This window comes from Pantherophis guttatus, chromosome 3 (assembly GCF_059756535.1).
Source record: "Pantherophis guttatus breed Tessera chromosome 3, ASM5975653v1, whole genome shotgun sequence".
Taxonomy (NCBI): Eukaryota; Metazoa; Chordata; class Lepidosauria; order Squamata; family Colubridae; genus Pantherophis; species Pantherophis guttatus.
This window is the reverse complement of record NC_142065.1, coordinates 188,540,958-188,562,171: the sequence shown is the minus strand read 5'-3', so window position 1 is coordinate 188,562,171 and position 21,214 is coordinate 188,540,958. Positions and strand designations below refer to the sequence as shown.

The following is a 21,214-nucleotide window of genomic DNA, read 5'->3' as shown; positions in this document are numbered from 1 at the left end:
GTTTTGGATTTTTTTTGGTTTTTCATATTGCTATTGCTATTGATTCATAGTACGAAGAGGCACAAAGGAATGTGTTTTGTTCAGTTTGCTCATTTATTCTGTGGGAATTCAGTACTTTGCCAGCATTCAACTTGATTATAATCTGGATCATTTGTAACCACTCTTACTTGGTACTTATTCTCTGATTGTGGGATATTTTATTCATGCATTAAATTTTTATCCCACCTTTAATCACTTTATAAATAACTTTCTACATACAGTATATGCATGGGTATATAATACAACAGCGAGGATCTAAAAGCAGAAAGCAACTTGAATTTGATCTCAAATTATATTCAAGATATAGCGTGAGATGTATATATATCGCTGAATTAATTTGAAACATCTGCTCTTGATAAAAAGATAAATCTAGAATTACAAAAGTTGGCTCCTGGAGAATTAAATCCTGCCTTGCAAAACATTCTTCATGGTTGCTTTGGAGTTAAATTTCAGACAGTTGACTTGCTGAAATATTCAGCCTTTTATCAGTTTTCATAGTCTTCACAGCATGGCAGAATCTTTTCCAGCTTTCACAACCTGAGATTGAACGGAGAATCATCAAAAGATAACACTGGAAATTTTCTCAATGTTTAAACATCCTCAAGAGCTGTAATGCATATCGCTCTGTTGACAAAATATTTAAAGGCTTTTTCTGCCCTGTGCCAGGAAAAATAATATATCGCACAAAGGAATAATCTTGGCTTTCATTTTAGAGCTGTTCGAAGCTACTCTCTTAAACCATTCTTAGGAGAGACCTCCATTACTCCATCTGCCAAATTTAATAGACACAAATTTTTAAAAGTCGTCTTGACTACTCATTTCCCACTGTCGGCAGCAGCCTTGTTCACTGTCCATTGTCAGGAAACAACGAAGTGCAATTCCTTTTGCAACACAACTTACTAATTAAAAAAAAAAAACACCACCCGTATTTCTTGTATAAAAGGACATTTGCCCTTCAAGCTTCGATTGTACGCGGCAGGGGAAAAAAACACATCGCTGAGGACCGTCTCCCAGCATTAACATTTGAACCAGGCAGAATAACGTGCCGTGGACGCCATCGGCGTCACGTGACCATGCGGCGGTGGGTGGGGGGCCTGTGAGCACGTGGTTTAAAGACGCCGCTCCTTTTTCCCGAGAGGCATTGCGGTTTTTGTAGAGGTGAAAATGGCCGGCAGGGCACCCGGTACGTAAGTAAAAAAAAGGGATCGTTTTAATCCGGGCAGTTTAAACCGTCGAAGAAGGCGGCGTATTTGAGGTTGTGTCGTTTTTTGTGACCCAGACGAGCCTGGTTTAATCGGTAGAGATGGTAAGAGGACGTAGACGCGATAAGGGGCTTTAGGATAAGGGGTTTAGAAAGGTTCTCGACCACTCAGGTGTGTGTGTGTGTAAAGCATCGCTTTTGTACGTGGCTGCTTTGAAGAAAAAAAAAACCCTTTGAATTTAGCTGTGCTTTGAACTCTGGAAGGAGAGTATATAGGAAAGGATAGGCACGCTGCCTCCCCCCTTCCTCAATCAGGGCTCTCCAACCGTGGCAACTTGAAGACTTGTGGACTTCAACTCCCAGAATTCCTCAGCCAGCAAAGCGGGCTGAGGAATTCTGGGAGTTGAAGTCCACAAGTCTTCAAATTGCCAAGGTTGGAGAGCCCAGCTCCAGATGATAGTATCTTGACCCCGGATTAGGGAAGGCCGCTGTATATTGGTTATTTTTCTTGGTTTTTTTATTTATTTATGCCTAATTGTTTTTGACAGTAGTTTATATTTATTTATTTTTTTAACTGCTTATTTTGTTTCTACGCCACCCAGAGTCAACTTTATGAGATGGAGGGATTATGGGCTGTATAAATTTGTTTAAATAGACAATTTCGCCAGCCGGTTCTAGTCGTTGATGGAGAAGTTTGTTCTTTTATGTCTCCTTTCTCCTGCCAGCTTCTAAATAAGGTTGTTGGTTTTACTGCAAGGGCCTATGTACCAGTAGGTTCTGACTCCAAAAGATTCTTCTGTCAAGCAATTTTTAAAAAAAAGATTTTGATGAAAAAAATAATAATTTTGGGGCTTTGTTGGGATTATCCTCCTCTTCTGAAACACTTGGATGTGAAAAGGAACTCTAAAAAGATCTTTAGGACAGCAACTAATAGCACATATTTCTGCCCTGTCCTTTTTGACTTTCAAGTCTTTGTCTTCTCCTCTGGTCAGAATATATGCCGGTGTTGCTAGTCATCTATGAAGTTTTTAGTGGTTTCTGAAGGCTATATGGCTGCTTAGATGCGGGGTAGTTTGAAAAAAATGTAGACTACCCTGTACCCTATCATAGAGGAAGAGGAAGAGGGTTATATATGATATGAACAGGAAATATATGATTTGTTTCAGTTCTCTTGAACTTGATATTGGTGTTAGTAGCCACAGGGGTTTTCTTAGTAGGGGAAGAAGTAGATAACTCATCAATTTTATCAGTATGTAATCAAAGGGGCTTTTTTTCCATCACTGTTTCATATCTGTTTCCTATATTTGAGAATACAAAAATGTTGCCAGATTTATTTGGTTCCCAAAGTTTTCCCCTTTTCTAATTCCAACTTTATCCTGTACAGTTTTAAAATAAATATTCTTCAGTATTGCCAGTGTGGTTAGTGTTTTGTATAGGCACAAAAATATAATACCTAAGTTATATGGGGAATTATATAAAGGAAGTCTGATAAGAGAATATGCATTATTCTTTGTACTTGTATACATTAGTTAGGGTATATATGTACTTCAAAATAAGTATTCAGTACTTTTATTTAGTTCAGAATCAAGCATGTGTACTTCACAGTTTTTAGAAGTGTTGATCTTAGCTCATTGTAAATCTGGAAGATTCACACATTTTAATTTCAGCATAAAGAAGGAAGTAGAAGAACAATATTCAGATTGGAATACAGTAAAAACATTACAGGAGGTGTTACTAGGGTTTTTTTTTATACTGCAGTAAGTGGAGTATTTATGGTACTTCTCATATTATTCTTGCAGTTGTATTATTTTAAGGTTTCTAAATTATCACTACACATCCTTAATGCACTCCAATCCTTTGAATTATTAGTCTTCAGCTGTAATCACTAATACATTTGAAATTATATGGCACAAAGTGGAAGAAAATATTTTCATCTATAAAATGTGTTAACTAGCAGTTGTCTGATGAAGCCAACAGTTTTATTCTTCTGAATACAGTTAAAACTATGCATACATTAAAGGTAATGGTCATAAATGTAACAAAGTTTATTAATAGTATTCTGTCTGAATTTGTATATTGAAAAGTCTTTTTACTTACACCCAATTTGCATACAATTTGTATCCAAATTCTTCTTTCTCAGAAATATTGTACTCTTTGATTTACTGTTGAATTTTTCTGGGCTGACAATCCTATTTTCTAGGATTGAAAGTGTTGCAGCCCTATAACTGCATCTTACTGTATTTGTAGTTCTGACAGTGTTGGGGTCTGGATAGGGAACAAGGTACTATCTTAAGTTAACTGATTCCTACTTCTAGTTTCAGCTGGCAGTCGTCTGTTTGAGGGATTTCGCAAATGGTATTACAATGCACAAGGATTCAACAAATACGGTGGGCATTTTAATATTTTTAAACTATAAATTTTATTTGCTAATGTGTTACTGGTGTATAAGTTCTTTATTGAATTGAAACAGAATATTTTCAGTTAGATCAACATGTACACCATAAAAATATAGAAAATTGCCATTCATTGTATTAGCCATAAAATAGATGATAAAAATTAAAATATGTTACTCTGAATTATTTAGTTTTATTTTGTGACTAAAAAAAGCAAATACTATAGTTATAATTTACATGTTAGTCAGTTTGGCCACATTGTCAATTGTTTGTGTATATTTGGCTAATGTAAAATAGCAAATTGCTCCAGCTATATGGGCATTAACTTATATTTTTTCATTATGGCATCAATTTGGATAGGTTGTAAGGCTGCTGACTTCCAAGCAATCAGATAAAAATGTGTTACTGCCAACTATAGCTATAGGCATCACTGAAGATAAACAGTATGATAAACTGTCTACTTGTGCATGTTTATCCAGAAATTAATTCTGTTACAATTAAAGGTTAAGATGCCTGTGCTCACACAATAACTAAAGTCATCAGTAACAAGATAAATGATTGTCTATTCCTTGCTGCAGTTATTTATTTATTTAGCGTATGGCTGGTCACGCACAGTATTAAAACAGTTCATTTTTACAGGTTAAAAACAATTAAAACAATAAAAAAGCAGTAAGAAAACCTAAAAGGAAAACAGAAATAACATTTCAAAGTTTAATGTCGAGTTTGGAGATCCAGTCAGTAGCTGCCGTTGTTATGCAGAGGAAGTCCCTAGAATCTCCTGGATACCTTCTGTTAGGGCATTCCCTCACTATGTGCTGGATAGTCTGTCGAGGGGCCCCGCAATCACATTGTGCTGAAGGTGTCTTTCCCCATTTATACAGGGAGTCAGCACACACCCCATGAGTTGTTCTAATTCTATTATATGTCACCCATATGTGTCGGGGTAGGCTAAATCCTGGAGGTATACTACTAGGACTGACTTGCTGCAGTAATGGTATCCTCTTCTTCATGAATTTACGTACTTTGCAACTGCCTATGCAGAAATTGATTCAGGCTATTGACATTTCTCATAATTTCTGCTAGATCAAAGATTAATGCACAGTATAGATTTATACACGTCTTTTCAGAATAAGCCCCATTAAGGTCAGTAAGACAGACTACCATATAAGTATATTCAAAATCATTGCTTTGCTTTTTATTCAACTCATTGAAAAGATAAGGGTGGCACATTAAAAACAGCTAGTGAAGTATTAATATATTTTTAATTTTAGTAGTTTTGTTTTAATGTTATTCCAAGAGGAGTGGTTCAAAAACTCCAGGTAAAGGGCTTTTGAATGGTGGTGCCATGCAACCATCATGAAAACATTTAAAAAAGTATTTTGGTTATGCTGGAGTTGGAGGTAGAATGCTGGAGTGACTCATCTATGATCCATTGTCCAGACATTTTTAACAAAACTACAAAAATTAATTTCTTGATATTCTATCCAGCAGTTAATTGCACAGTGAGTTGCCAAACTCAAGCTTCAAGACATTAGTATGCTTTAAATGCTAAATACTTTTTGCATCTAATTTATTGACTGGTATTTTAGCTAATGTGAGAAATATTTTTCTATTGCAGGATTAAGGCGTGATGATGTACTAAATGAAACTGATGTTGTCAAAGAAGCAATAAAAAGACTTCCGGAAGATGTATATTATGAGAGAATATTTCGCATCAAGAGAGCAGTCCAGTTGAGTCTGACACATGATATCCTTCCTAAAGATCAGTGGACAAAATATGAAGAGGTATTAATTTTTGCATGCATATTAATAAAAGGAATCCATTGTATAGGGAAGATTGGTTCAAAGCAGGCAGGAAGATTGGTGTCCTTATAGAAATTAAATGTTTAAGATATTTAAAACCTTCATTTTATAGTAAAAAAAAATCCTCCCCCCAAAATTTATGCTAATCTGAAAAGAATGAATGTGTGTGAGAGATTATAAATAAGTACATCTGAATTTAATAATTATCCAATGCAGTGCATGAGACTCTAGTACAGTGTTTCTCAAGCTTGGCAACTTTAAGTTGTATGGACCATCTCCCATGCTGTCTAGGCTATTCTGGAAAATGAAGTCCACATATCTTAAAATTGCCAAGGTTGAGAAACACTGTTGTAGTACATGAGGTCTCTCCATTCTACTTACTGGTTAACGCTCCTCATTTCTAAGAAGTTTCATCCCTCTTAGGGAAGACTTTGAAGTAAAGGCATTCTTTACTCTCAATAGTCATGGCTGTACCTAGCTGTTTTGAATTCTGCCAGTAATCAATAAATCAAGATCAAGACAAGCTATGGTGTAATGCAGTGTGTGAAGCCAGTCACAGAATGGTTTGGCCCCAGAAATATGTTGGGGGGTGGGGAAAGGTTCCACCATTAGCATCATCAGAAGCTGACAGTTTCAATAAGTTCGCCTGGTGTAGAATTAACTTAGATATTATATATAGAATAACAATGTCCTGCTTAAAACAAGTGAACTGCAGAATGCTGATATAAAGCTGGGTGGATAAAAGCAAAATTTGTTCACTTTGCTTTTCATTTTGTGAACTAAACAATCTTGTTCTCAGATTAGGAACAAAAGATCTATTTTATATCTTGGAGTTGCTGGAGATGAAAAGCAAAGCTGGCTTTAAACAGCATCCCCTATACCAAAAATCTAGTGATGAGATCTTTCGCCCACCTTAGCTGTGTAACAGAAAGTGACATAGGATACCAATATAATGCAGTCCAACCTTCAATACATATTCTCTCAGATTAGAGAAAGATAGTATGCCCTGTGCATAGATCTGCAGGTCAGTAAATAAAGTACAAGAGGAGAACCATGAAAAAGAGTCTTTTGCTAGCTGATAAGTGCTTAGTGAAATATCTACCATAAGTTTAATAGATTTAATATTTTATGATACCCTAAAAGACAAATATATGTATTGCATATCCTCTATTAAGTCATCCTAGTCGTGTATTAATTTGGAAGATTTTAAAGGATAAAGTACAAAGGTAAAGTATTTAGACTTTTCTTTGGGAACTAATTTGACAAGCAATTTGAAAAAGTCATTTTTTCATATATGACAACTACAGCAAAACTATTATAACCACAAAAGTGGAAAGGTTTGGCACTTGAATGATTTGATTAGAGATAAACCAATATCTAACATTTATCGTTGGTTGGAAACTCCTTATAGACTTTTTGCATGAAATTAAAAAAAATGCATTTATGACTTGTGATTTTATGATTAAAAAAAATGGATAATAGAAAAAAGTGAGGATTTTTTTCTAATCCTAGAGTAAGAGCTTTGTAAATGTATTTATATGTGCTACAAAGGAAATTAGAATCAGAAGCTTCTATTTTTTTTCTTTCTGCATTTTTCCTTTTTTCTTTCTTTACTGCTTCTGCTATTCATTAGCTTGTATTATTTTTTATGTGTTTTCTAAAACTTTAATAAAAATATCTTCTGTCTTAATTTTTTAGGATAAGCCTTATCTTTGGCCACATGTGGTGGAAGTCATGCGTGAAAAACGTGAAAAAAAAGAATTCAGAGATAAATAATTTTCCTTCATTTATTTAAGCAAATATTTTCTTTAGAATGTAATTTGTTTGGGCAGAGATTTTGAATATTTCGAATGCTGAGCAAGAATTCATTGGTTAGTAATACTTGGTCATCCGGTTCAAATAAACTTTACCAAATCTTTTTGGAATCCTGTTTCCTAAGGTGCAAAGAACTGCTTACAACCTTTTCAGCCACATTAAATGTTAACATGATGATCTGCAATCTTCATTCCAGTTGTTTGAGTAATTCTTTTTGTCATAATACAGATGTTTCCTGCAGTTGGGAGAATAGATAAGCAACTATCCCTTTCTGTTTGTTTCTGCTATTCAACTCTTTTTAAAAAAGAGGTATTTGTGTGTATACTGACTGTAGATATTTAGCTCCTGGAGATGGAAATAGAGTCATAAAAATTATGTCAGGGATGCAAAATCAGGATCACATACTTTTCCATCATATCATCCCAGAAAGATGGAATGTTCTATTGATATGTTTTTGAAATCTGTAGTTCCTGCCAAATTTTAAATCCAATCATATCACATAAACTGAATTAGTCATTTGATGAGTTTACTAAATAGTTGAATGTAACTTCAATCTTGACAGATTACTTAAACATACCATCTTGGGTTAATTTTGAGGAAAGATCCCATTAAACTCAGTCCATGTTGGCATTGAAAAAATTCAAAATTTGTTTATTAAAGTTGAAACTTGTACTGTATAAAAGATTGGTCTCTGGCAGTATGTTATTGTTTGCATTGGGGTAAACTCTAAACATGAATGAAAATATTTGTTTTCTGTTCAGATTCCTTGTAAATGGGAGAAAAACAGGAATGCATTTCCCCACTTTTTCTAATGCCTTCATTATGATTAGCAAACTCCAATGGAATTTGGCATTTACATATCTGTTGAACATTCCTTCAACTGACTCAATAAAAATTGTCAAAGTAGAAGTGCAAAGTAAGTATGTGCTCCCTGGTTAAATATGAATTTATTATGCAAAAAGCCATTTCAAATAGCTCCTTTTGTTTTTTTTAAAAAATAGTGTTCTGTCAAATTAGGGTCTAGTTCTATAATAAACAAGGTATAGATTTTCATCCAGTGGGTATACATAAATCCATCAGAATCAATGTCTGAACTACAAAATAGCTTGTTTAAAAGTGGGAATTAGGTATTGCAATATGCTTCCAAGGGTTACCTGGGTTATGAAATCTTTATTTTTTGGAGAAATATATGATACTGCTTAGTTATAAAAATTAAGTATTGTTATTTTAAGCTTATATTAAGTGGATTTTATTTGTCTAAGTAAAGGATTTGCTTGTTAATGTGTTGTATTAGTATAACTCAACATAGCTTTAATAATAATTGACTGGAATTTAATAATTATGGAATGTAATAATTATTGACCAGAAGTTCCAAAGTTATTGTTGCTTCAAATATTTATTCAGTTCTGTTACATCTAGTTTAGTATAGGTTTTGCTGCACTATAACCACTTATTCAGAGAGTTTCTTGGCAAGAAAAAGGAGGAAAAATTTTGTTAAGTGATGTCAGTGGGAAAGTAAATCCAGAGAATATAGGTGTTACTGATTTCCTTAGTAGGGGTCATTCACCAAACATGAACATAACCTCATCCTGAAATACCCTGCTGGTTTTTAATATTGCTAATATGGATATCAACTTTGTGTTTCTTTATTTTTTTTTGACACCTAATTCTTTATCCTATGAAAAGAGGGATTGCAGGATTAGATCCTGCAGTAGTATTACTAGAGTACACATGAAGGTATATTTATTCTATTGAATCAAATAACAAAACATCAGCTCAAATCTTCAAAAATAGGATCATCCTCACAACAGCTTTTGCATTTCAATTGCACAATTGCCCTGATGCCCTGGTACAAAGAAGTCACCTAAGATTTTTCTTTTCAAATGCCCAAGATAACACAATTAATCACAAAATTATCTGTATGTTAGAAGATACTTCCATGATGGGTGCATTGCTGGAACATTTGAATGGCCAGGTAATTGATATTGATTTGATGGCCTCTAATTAAAATCTGTTAATGCAATCAAAAACTGTACTTGCCTTTTCTACAGCCATGTCAACTTCCTGCTTATAGTTTGTGAACAATCACAATTTTAAGATTATATCATCTAGATACCCCCATTCTATAGCTGTGCATTTCTTTTACCAGAGAAGGAACTTTATATTTGTCATAGATTTGTTAGATTTCTTCTTGTTGTTTTGCTTTGAGTTGTTTTCTGTAAGATATCAAGAACATTTTCAAACTTTGTTTCTGTCTTTTAGGAGCTTAGCCTAAGTTGTTACCCATCCAGAATTCTATTGAGAAAGTCCCTGTATCCAGAGAGCAATTTGAGTGGGGAAAGCTATTCTTTGTATATGAAATCTGCCACCAAATTAAGTTATCTGTAAATTTGATCAGTATTTCCTCTGCCTTGATGCCAAAGGATGTATTATATATTGGAGAGTGGCAGTGTAGAATTTGTACTTAATAGGGTGAGCTTCAAATTCAGTGAAGCTCAGGCCCTGAGGGAAAGCAGTATCATTCGTAAATAGCAATAGCACTTAGACTTATACACTGCTTCATAGTGCTTTACAGCAGAGTTCCCCAACCTTTCTGGCTTTGCAAACCAGTGGTGGGGAGGGGATGGTTCTGTGCAAGTGGGAGCAAGTGCGCCCACCACTCAGAGTGCACGCACATGCACAAGTGGGAATGCGCCCATGCGCTTGCCCGCCACTTCCACAGCACAGTTCCAAATGGCTGAAGACCCAGTAATGGTCCACAACCCAGGGGTTGGGGATCCCTGCTTTACAGCCCTCTGAGCAGTTTACAATGTCAGCAATCAGGCTCCTCATTTTATTGACCTTGGATGGAAGACTGAGTCAATAAGCTGTTTAGGATTGAACTGGCTGTGGGCAGAGTTAGCCTGCAATACTGCATTCTAACCACTGCGCCACCATAGCTCCTGAAAAAAATGACTATTTGTATTTTCCCCTCACTAAACAGAGTAGAACATTTTTTTTTTCTGATCTTGCATCATTTTGGATTGTACCATTTCCAAAGCAACTTGGACTAGCTTAGCTTAGCTTAGCTTACCCAGAACACATAGCATCTGTGCTCCTCACACTAAAATGCTTTTTTCACACTGAAAGAAAAAACATTTCTGGTTTTCATACACTAGTTCCTAGAGATGATTTGGTTGGAGTCTTGGCTATGAAAGAAAGTATGTTGACAGCAACAGAATGAAATGTTTAAATATATCTGCAGTTTTGCACCAATCACCTTTAATTTGTATAAGTGGTGTTTTAAGTACCTTTGTAAACTACCCTGAATGTGTACTTTTTGTGTAGAAAGTTCTAGGTTGATTTTCAAACATTTCCAGATAGCTCTGAGGAGTGGGGATTTTAAAACCATAAGAAACTGCTGTGTGTAACCAGTATTCAGCTAATTGGAGAGATGCAGAGGTACCCAGGTCAGTGAAGTCAAAATGGCGTGTGAATCAGGTGGTCAAAGTCCCACTCCTTTTTGCATGCAGACAACCCTTGTTAAAAGGGTGTGGAGCTATTGAGATTATTAACACACACCCTTGGATATCCCAGATGATATAATTTGATATATCATGGTTCCAACAATATTTTAATTAATGTGTCTTCAAAGTTCTGTTTTAAAATGCCTCAGAGTTGATTAGTGAATAAGGCCATGCAGCAGTTTGGATTCAGAAGCAAAAGGATATTAAAAACTGGCATAACACTCCCATCATACAATCCCAGGAAAGAATGCAGCTTTTTAAAGAAAGTGCAGATAAGTGTTATATATATTTCCACACCTGCTCAGAAACATCCTTGAATCCAAAACATTGCACAGTCTTAATATTTCTTTAGCTATTTTAAATATAGCTATTAGCTATGTTTAACTATTAGCCATTTTAAAATGTGTGGATTTCATGCTGGCTGGGGAATTCTGGAATTTGAAGTCCAGATGTCTTAACGTTGTGAAACACTGAGCTAGAGAGACATCAATTAAAGAAAAACAAGATTGTGGAAATTCTGTATTTTTCAATAACAATTAACACATTTGTAATAAAGATAATGAGGTGAATGATATGGCTTCCAGGTGTCATGGCTTATTATCTATCATGAGACTTAATATGAATAGGAGATTACATATTAAATGCATAACAAGCAGCTTCTTACTGTATATACACATTCTTAATTCTGATATTAGCCAGAAGTATACTTTGAATCAACAAAGCAGTCCATCAGCTACTATGAGTTTAAACACACACATGTTCTGCAAGATGACAGTACCCTCAGAGTTTATGACCCACAGGTGAATTTACAACTAAGTTGTATATTGATGTAAAGAAATCTCATACAAAATGAATTATGGGATACTGTTTCCTTTCGGGACCTTTTTTCTTTAATAACTTGTATTTTTTTTCTTTTATTGCTTAGCCTTTAAGTAAATCAGATTGCTAACAAAGTAAAATCTGGAACTGTTAAGACATGGGTATTATTTTAGATACTTAGTATAATTTTTAAACTAAAACCACATTCTCATTACAGTGTTACTGATTTGTGAAGTTGTAAAAGTTAAAATATATAAATAACACATTGTCTCCAATGAGAATTATCTTTGTAAGTCTTGTCTGAGTATTAAGAGTTACAAATACTTAATGGGGGATTCTACAGGAGTAGTTTAATATATATTTTTCATGCAGATGTTTGCCATGTCTAATTTATCTTTGAAATAGGATATCATTATTGATTCTGGCCTATTGAAGAAAGCCAAGGCAAAAGTTGGGATAGGTTAAGCTTTGGAGATATGTTAAGGGAAAGTTGACAGTTATAACAGCTGTGTTATCACCAGCATTGCTTAGCTCACATAAGATCTAAGAAGACTATCTAACAGTACATTTGAACAATTGCATTGTTATGGTGAAAGATGATCATGGGATGCATTTCATTTTGGAAGAACATGAGAAAGACCATATCAACCACATATCAACCACTGCTGGCATTATTCTTGAAAGCATCATGACACTGTATTACAGCCAAGGGGCCTTCATATGCAAAAGGCAATAAAGGTCCAGCGTAAGAGAAGAGGCAGTGACATTCTAAGGCAGTTGGGACGCAATGACTTAGTGGTTCGGCTGCTTAGACCAATAAAGATCTACAGTTTGGCAGTTTGAAACTAGAGTGCCGCAAGACAGGGTGAGCCTCCATCACTTGTCCCAGATCCTGCCAATCTAGCAGTTCAAAATGCTGACTCTTTGGCTTAAGAAACAGAGATGAGCACCACCCCCTTAAAATCAGGCATGTCTATCAGGATAAAACCTGTGGAGACGCCTTTACTTTATTTTTTATTAATCTTCTAAGGCTGAGTGACCTCAAATTTTTGATGCAACAGAGTAAATTATGGGTTTGGGAGTGTATTCTACCCAAACAGAACTAAGCCTTCCTATTATTTAAAGGTCAAGCAGGAAATAATCACCTCAGGGATTTTATTGAATTTTTGTGCCAATAAGTCTGCCTCAAAGAAGCTGTAGCTTGAAACAATTCAAAGAGCCAAGGTCTACAAAGGTAAGGCAGAATTCGATCTGATCTTAACTTTTCCAGAACCGATTCCTCTCTCACATAAAGTGCACTCTGTAGTCAGATCATCTTTCAGTCATGCCAGGAAGGGAATAGAATTTGGCCTCAAGATTAGCATTACAACGGAAATGATTTACACACCCTGAGCTGCATAGACATGGGTGTAGTCCAGCCAAAGCAATTGCTGTTGCTATCACTGGCATGAATTCCACTAATTATTGGCTACAGTTATTTCACATATTTTCAAGGAAGGGAGTCCTTGTGGATGTCACAATAGCTTTTCTACTGAAAATATATACTGCAAGTATATTTTTCCATTAGCAGACTTCCTTTGCATTTATATCGTGCTCATAGAAATTTAAAGCACTTAAAAACCACAATAATAATAAATCTAGATTTCATCCCAAAGCTTTGAGTAGTGACCACTTAAAAGTGAAGATCAAGCAATAATTATTTTGAATATATAAAAGTGAATATATTCAAGTTTGAAAGGGACTGTTGGACACAATAGACTACATGATTTCTCAACTGTTAAAACATTTAATCTGCTTTTAAAATATGCTCCCCTTGTGGAAACATGTCAAGACAAACTTCTTGACTTCCTCAGACTCTTCAAAACTGGGAGAAGAGCTCAATTAATGAATAGACCAAATTTCTATACTAATTATACAATCTCTGCTATAATCCAAGCACTGAAGTCTCTAGTTGGCAAAACAGATGGACCCTGCTTTTACATGTTTAACGTCAATATTTCACATGAACACCAATAAGGAGAGGGGATCCATGGGAGACATTTCAGTCAAAATATTTCACCTTGTGAAATCAGGATGGAGAATTAACAGAGTTAACCCTTTCTTCTTGCTCCTGGCACAAAAATCTGGAAGAGTAAAATATCCATCATTTGTTTTCCTTAATTTTTCCCATATCAAAATTGAAAGGACTCTTCTACCTACTGACCTTTTTACTAAAGGAGTTTATAGCCCAACCATTATAGCAGTTACATGTCAAAATATTTTTCTTCCAATTCACAGACTAAACCAAATAGATTTTTTTTTACATGGATGTTTTACTAATACTTTTAATGTAAACATAGACTATATAAGGGTGCCCCAGGATTTTAATTTAATTGGATTCTTCAGTGCAAGGGAGATCTTTACTGTTGCAAGTTTCTTGTAACAGAATTTGAAAGCCTATCAGAGAAATTCCCCAGTGCTCCAGACCGGGGATGCTGGCTAAGGAATTTTGGGAGCTGAAGTCCACAAATTGCTAAGGTTGAACACTCCTGATCCAAAAAGTAGAAACATGGGTTCACCAAAGGAAAGAAAGAAGTCTGATATTTTTTTAAAATTTATTTCAAAATTATGAGTAACCTTCTGAGTTATGCTCTAAAACAGATTGTGCTGTTCCTTCTTCCTTTTTTTAAAAGCAAGGAACTTGTTTCATTTTTACATGAGTGTTTCATTTATTTTCTGTCCACAAGATGGAGATATAATTCCACCAATCTCTAATAATTCCTTCAAACTGAAAAAAGCTGTCACCCAATAGATGTTGCATAGTTGCTATTGAAAAATAAAATCTGTGTCCAGATGAGACACACTTTACACAATCCCTCTGAACTTTGGGAATCAGTGATGAAACAAACCCATATAACATTTCTAACTTGTAAAATAATTATGAATCACTGTGCTTGTGCTATCTGTAAAAAGAGCAGCTGATCACATTATCCCCGCATAGATGAGCCAGTGAATATTTTTTCCAGCTCTTTTTCCTCAGTGTTGGACTTTTAAAATATATTCTTCATGGAGGACCTTAGTTGATGAAATTTGATACTATAGAACTACTTATTTTATTAAAAATCCTACAAAAAAAGAATGTTCTTCTTGAGCCAACTCAGAAAGCTCAGACTGCCCAAGGACCTGCTGATACAGTTCTACAAAGAGATTATTGAGTCTGTCATCTGCATCTCTAACTGTCTGATTTGGCTCTGCAACCCAACAAGACAGACACAGACTTTAATTGATAGTTAGGACTGCAAAAAAAGCAGTTGCAACCAGCCTGCCTTTCATTGAGGACCTGTATACTGCACAAGCTAGAAAGAGGGCTGTGAAAATATAGACCCCACACATCCTAGACATATTCTGTTTCAACTTCTTCCCTCAAAAAGATGCTATAGGGAATTGCACGTTAAAACAACTAGATACAAGGACAGTTTTTCCCCATACCATCACTCTGCTAAATAACTAATTCCCACAACACTGTCTTATGCCCCTGGGATGTCAAACCACCTAGTAGGGCTGTATTACTATTATCCTCATCTTTCCTATTACCTATTAGGTTAGCTTCTTATGACTATAACTGTATCTTATGATTTATGTTGTTTTTTAGTATATTATGATTTGTTGATTGCTTATTTATATCCTATGACTGTCATTGAGTGTTTATTATTATTTATGATGATTGTATTTTATGATCATGATCATGATTTATCACTTGTTGCTTGTATGTACACTGAGAGCTTATGCGCCGGAGACAAATTCCTTGTGTGTCCAATCACACTTGGCCAATAAAGAATTCTATTCTATTCTACTGTACTTAAATTACTTTTGGAACACAGTTCTTGATATGATGCACAAAACTTGATATGGCCTTCAACTTAATCTGTGTTACACACTTCTTACATAGATCACAAGAAGCTAATCATATCAGGTTACTGTTCATTTCTTGCTCAATTATTTTTTTTCCTGTTTTTGAAGATAGCCTTGAAAATAACTCTCTTGAAAATAAAGATGATCCTGGCGGCTCGGTAGTGACCAAAACAAGTTCTATGGATATATTGAAGCTTCTGGGCACCATGCTGACTAGTCTTCAATAGGTCATCATTGTCTCGGCAAACATATTCTCAGCAAAGGTTTGTCAGGTGACACATTTCTTGATTCTTTGAACTGGAGATGCAAGAGATTGATAGATCCAGGAGTTTTCTTCATGGAAGAAGAGATAGCTCACTTCCATTTCCCCAGAGAAAAATCTGGTAAGCAATTTGCTGGACTTTTTAACTTCCATTAACTCTTTATTCTCTGTCACAATTTATCAGAAATATTCAGCTGGAGGTTGGGGCAAGATGTTGGTTTTATCATCGAGAATATATCCAGATACACCCTTGAACACAGTGGAGGTCACTGCCATTGAATTTATGGATCAATTTTACTCATAAACCAACTTGGTATCCTCCAGTTGTGTTATGACTACAACTTGTAGATTTCCCAGCCATTGGCCATTTTATGGTGGAATTCTGGGCAGTATGGTAACAATCCATCTGGATGACATCAGTCTGGAGGAAGCTATCAGGAATTTTCCAGACTGTGCGTGCATCTTACATTCTATTAAAGCCAAGGAACTCAAATGGATAGCTTTAAAACATTACTTCTTGTTCTATTTATGGGTGGGAAGAAAAACAAATCCATCATGTTGCAAAAGACAGTCAACCAATTTCTGCTGGATCATCTGACAATTTCTGTCACTGGGAACTGTAAAAAGAATGCTGGTCCTAATTTTTTTTTTTTTTTTTTACTGAGCATGGACTTTTAAACAAGTTTATGATCTCAGAAGGATAATTTAATCAACAGTTGAAAAGTAAGATTAAATGTGTTTTTAAAACCGTGCACTTCTTTTGCTAATTTAACAGACCCTGTTTTAAAAATTGAAAAGTGCAAGAAACAAGAAGCCATTCTTGCTGTATGACATGATGAAGTCACTGTTATCAAATAATATAATGTAATTATTAATCCTGAGAGCCAGGTGTGATGGTTAAGGTGCCAGGCTAGAAACTGGAAGACTGAATTCTAGTCTTGGTTTAGGCTTGAACCCAGCTGGCCAATCAGTTATTCATTTTTTTAATAACTGCCCATTTCAATCCAATTGACTTTGGGCAGAACCCATCCAAGAAAACTTCATGGGCTAGTCCAGGCAGTCAATAGGAGTCAATGCTGACTCAAAGCCTCACAAACATACACAAGCAGAAACAAATTATTAAATCTAGAGCTCAAATCCTATTAACAAAATATCAGTTTATTTTAACTCTTGGATTATATTCATCTATCAATGACATTTAACTGAAGCATTAGATCAGAATTTTGTACCTTACTGAAAATCAAAGTTCAGTGACATCTCTTCTTCTTTCTCCTTCATTTATTCATTTAATTAACTGCTGCATGCAATATATTTTGCATTACTAAACAGTTTTAGAAGAGAGAAGAACAGTAAACTGTTCCTTTCAATAGTAGGCACATAGTACTTGTAACGTCTGACCTTGTACTAAAGGTGCTTTTTCAAAAGGCAACTGGACTTTCTTTCACGGATTAGATTAGACCGAAGGCATAGTTTATACATTGGATTTGAAGCTTGTTTGTAGCTATTCATCAGAGGAAGTAGATCTTTGGATCTGACCTAATAGTTGGGTTGGCTGCATTAATATTTCACTAGGCAACAAAATCTGTTCATTTTTCTGGAGTTTTAAATGATAATCTGCCAGAGTTCAGACATAACAATAACCTTCCAGTCAACCATTAGTACAGAGTTTCCAAGCCTGAGTTTCTAGTTGTTGTTGGATTACAGGTTGGGAATTATGTGAGCTACAGTCCAACAATATATAAAGATCAAAGTTTGGGAAAGGATACACTGAATTATGCTTTGTATGTCTCATACCAATTCAAAAGAGGAGAATAATGTTCAGGTTATTTATTCCAAGAAGCTTTATAAAAACAGAAAATGGCTCTTATCTTGCAATTTCTGCTTGTTCCCAAACAATTATGGGTTCTTGTTGGCCATCCAAGTCCACCTCCACTATGATCTTCTAATAAACATCTATAAAATGTTATATTCATAAAAACATAAAAGTATCTATAAAATGTTTTATTGAAACATAATAAGCATCTATAAACTGATTTATCTCCAAAAATGTAATTTAGAAGTCTTTTTTTACAAATGTCAATGCTAAGTACTTCAAAGTTAACCCAAGCATATAAATATTTTTGTTCTATTTTTAGAAGGCTCATTTTGCTCCAACTGTTTTATCTATCTGAAGCTGCTATTAAAGGAAATGATGTTTTCAAAACCAATTTTTAAGATTATTAAAATTCCAACAATTATATCTCTGCAGTATTTAACCTGGTACCTAGTATGTTAAATATTGGCTCTAAACATGCATTTAAAATAGGGAGATAGTTTACCAGAAAAGCAGGATTTTTTAAAATGTAAGCAGATAAGTATAGATGAACTTAAGATGATATTTCAGCAATGAAAAGTTTAAGAACATTAGGAGATAAAAGCAGAATGTCTGCTAAACTTTATTAAATATTTGGGCACAAGGATGTTAAAATAATTATTAAATGTTCAGAATAAACTCTTTAGAAATATGGCAATATTGAGATGTTTCAAGGTTTTGGAAAGAAAAGAGTCTACTATGAATTAATATAGCTGTACATTAAATGATATATGTTTATTGGACTTATTGGTTTTTTATCATTTATTTGGGATTGAATCACTTCTTTACCAATGCTGAATCATTTTGTCCAAGTGCACATTAATTATAATTTATTCTGACTCATTGTAATACAAGATTTATGTCAATAAATATATTAGTGGAGAATTCAGTACACGCAGATCTAAATTTCTCCCACTTCTTTTATTTTCTGGAATGTGTTTTTTGTAAATAACTTAATCTGTTCCAGATATAATAAAGTATGATGTCACAAACTTTGGGAACTTTAAGTGGCCAGCATGTCACATGTCACATTTGTTTAGAAATGGTTACTTTTTTTAAAAAATGTAGTTGTCAGTGTGTTGTTTTGTTGGATCACTTATTCACCCAGTGGGCAATTTATCATCCATGGTTGAGAAATATACTTGCAATATATGCAGTTGTATTCATTCAGTAATATATATGCACCACTAATTTTAATGGCTCTAAGTGATCAATAAAATATTAAATATAATATTTTAAAAATCTACTAAAACAAAATGAAAAACTGTAAATGGCCTTGGTGAAGTTTATTCCCTCTTATACTGCAAGGATAATTTATTCCACATTATAGATCCCAGTGTCAGCCAATTTGGTAGACTGGTTAAAGGTAATGAATACCTCGATATTTTTTAATGTTTGGAGACCATGACTTATGAAGAAAATATTGGCAATCCAATTCTGAAAAATGTTGCTAAGAAAACGGTATGGACTCATGGTATGTTTCTGCAATCACAAAATCAAGGTTGACTCAATGAATCCTAACAGCCTAAGTCTCATTGCAGAAAATGTCAAAATCTTTATCAATTTCAAAAGGATCTATGATGAACCTGTTTTGTAACCTATCCCATAAGCGTTTTTTCTTGAATTAAAGTTCTCTGAACAATGACCATGATGTCATGGCCATTGAATCTTTTTCACAGAGTCTCATCAATTGCTCGATACACCTATTGAATCTGGGTGGATGGATATTAGCATCTTCCTAAGCATATTGATGTCGTAAAATAAGAAACCATGTGCTTCCTCATCTAGGCACCTTATTGCCTCAGAACAGGCTAGTAGCATATGTCATCTCCTCCATCGTGTTAAACAGTCAGTGTCTTGCAATGGAGAACTTGCATCATTATTTGTGGACAATATTGATGGGATCTCTTTGACTTAACTCATAGCAATGTAACCTCAGCAATTGCTTTTTGTCTAGATTTCCGGGTTTTGAATTTTTGTTTAGCTTATAGAGTGTGGAGAGGTTAAGTACAGAGGCAACTTCTGGCCTTCATCCATTCAGATTACTAACTCTCAAATGGGACTGATTTTTTTCTTGTGGGTGAGATGCATTTATCCCTGTCTAAAACAGGCAATTATATGACCACTACTGAAGAAAATCTTCCTTTACCTGGAACATTTATACAGTCTCAGTTATTCTATTCCAGGAAAAAGTGATCAAGAAGATAGTATAAAAGCTAGTTCTTGGATGGTCACAAGCTTGATACCAGATCAGTCTGTTAATCGGAGATGCTACTCCTGGCAGAAGGAGGTTGGTTTCTAGCCTTTTTTTTTTTTTAAATCACACAAGAAGAATAAGAATCATAACCTTGATTTAAATAGAGCTTGTATTTTATTCACAGAAACCATAGAATTTTTAAAATAATGATTTATTTAAGTTTCCTACAGTAAAGCAACTTATAGAAGCTTTCATGTCCTTCAAAACCTTTTTTCCCCCCTATTTCTTATCTAGAAATCTGATAGGTAGAGCCTCACTACACCAGATACATCTGGATTGCATTGCTTATCTAGGCCTATTTCAATTATACTTTTTGGCTTGGATATTGCAAGAAAACTTCAGTTCTGGACCCAGCTTGGGAAAAAACTGCACTGAAACTGCTTTGATCATATTGATGAATGGTCTATATTGGAAATTAGATGAAGGAAGTGCAACCCTCTGGACTTCTGAGCTGCTTTCAAACATCAAGCTTATGATTCTTCTAGCTTGCCTGCGATTTGGGGCTTAAGAGGCATTGCATTAACATGCTTCCAGCAATTTTTCCCAGGCTGTGACCAGAACATGATGGTGAAGAATTGTATTATATTTAGATCTCTGATTATGGAGTTCTGCAGAGATCCTCTCCCTTACTGTTCATAATTATATTATATTGCTAAGAGAAGCTTTCCAGAGTTTTGAACAATGTTTTATAGCAGGATACATACATACAAAGCTGTCACCTTTCTTTGTTAAACTGAGACTTTAAACAAAGGTCACCCAGTCACTGACCTGCCCTCATTTCCCTGCACCAGCCAGATTGCATCTTCTCACCATTCCTTCTCCCGTGACCTTCAATGTTCCTAGGGTTGTGTTTCTTCGAAGTCTTAGAGCCATGATGCTGATACAGTTCTGGACAGATAGTTGTTTCCAGAAGCAGACATTCAAAGGCCTGGTCTGCAAATAAGCGCTTTACTATGGAAAGTAGCCAGGCAGGCAGTCTATGCAGCAAACTTCCCTGCTACCAAAGGAAGTGTGGTTTTCTACCAATTGGTGGATTTCAATGCAGGCTCCACTCTTGGGAACGAGGTGGTTGTGCTGATAGAAACAAAGCTGCAAGGTAGCATTATTTTTCATCTCCACGGTGGTGTAAGGCTAAGCAGATAGTCACCACTAGGAATGTCTCATAAAAGGTTGATCCTCTATGGAAAAAGTTTTCTACAGGTAGCAAGAAATGGAAGGAATGATGCATTTTTAAAAAAATTTGATTTATATGCCGCCCTTCTCCGGAGACTCAGGGAGGATTACAATGCGTTAAGCAATAGCCTTCATACTTTTGTATATTTATACAAAGTCAGTTTATTGCCCCCACAAACTGGGTCCTCATTTTACCTACCTTA

At 35.0% G+C, this 21,214-nt stretch overlaps 1 protein-coding gene across 1 annotated transcript; it reads left to right on the top strand.

Annotated features, from left to right (window-relative positions):
• The first annotated feature begins 1,112 nt into the window (after nt 1-1,112).
• Nucleotides 1,113-11,329, top strand: UQCRB (ubiquinol-cytochrome c reductase binding protein). Its single transcript, XM_034422481.3, has 4 exons — nt 1,113-1,222; nt 3,556-3,627; nt 5,252-5,418; nt 7,135-11,329. The coding sequence occupies exons 1-4, from the start codon at nt 1,204-1,206 to the stop codon at nt 7,210-7,212; spliced, it is 336 nt and encodes a 111-aa protein (XP_034278372.1). The 5' UTR covers nt 1,113-1,203; the 3' UTR covers nt 7,213-11,329.
• The last annotated feature ends 9,885 nt before the right edge of the window (nt 11,330-21,214 follow it).

Bases quoted from the DNA above. Each gene is read 5' to 3' on its own strand.
- UQCRB (XM_034422481.3), top strand. The intron at 3,628-5,251 runs GTGGGCATTTTA...TTTCTATTGCAG, and splicing joins ACAAGGATTCAACAAATACG to GATTAAGGCGTGATGATGTA. The intron at 5,419-7,134 runs GTATTAATTTTT...TTAATTTTTTAG, and splicing joins AGTGGACAAAATATGAAGAG to GATAAGCCTTATCTTTGGCC.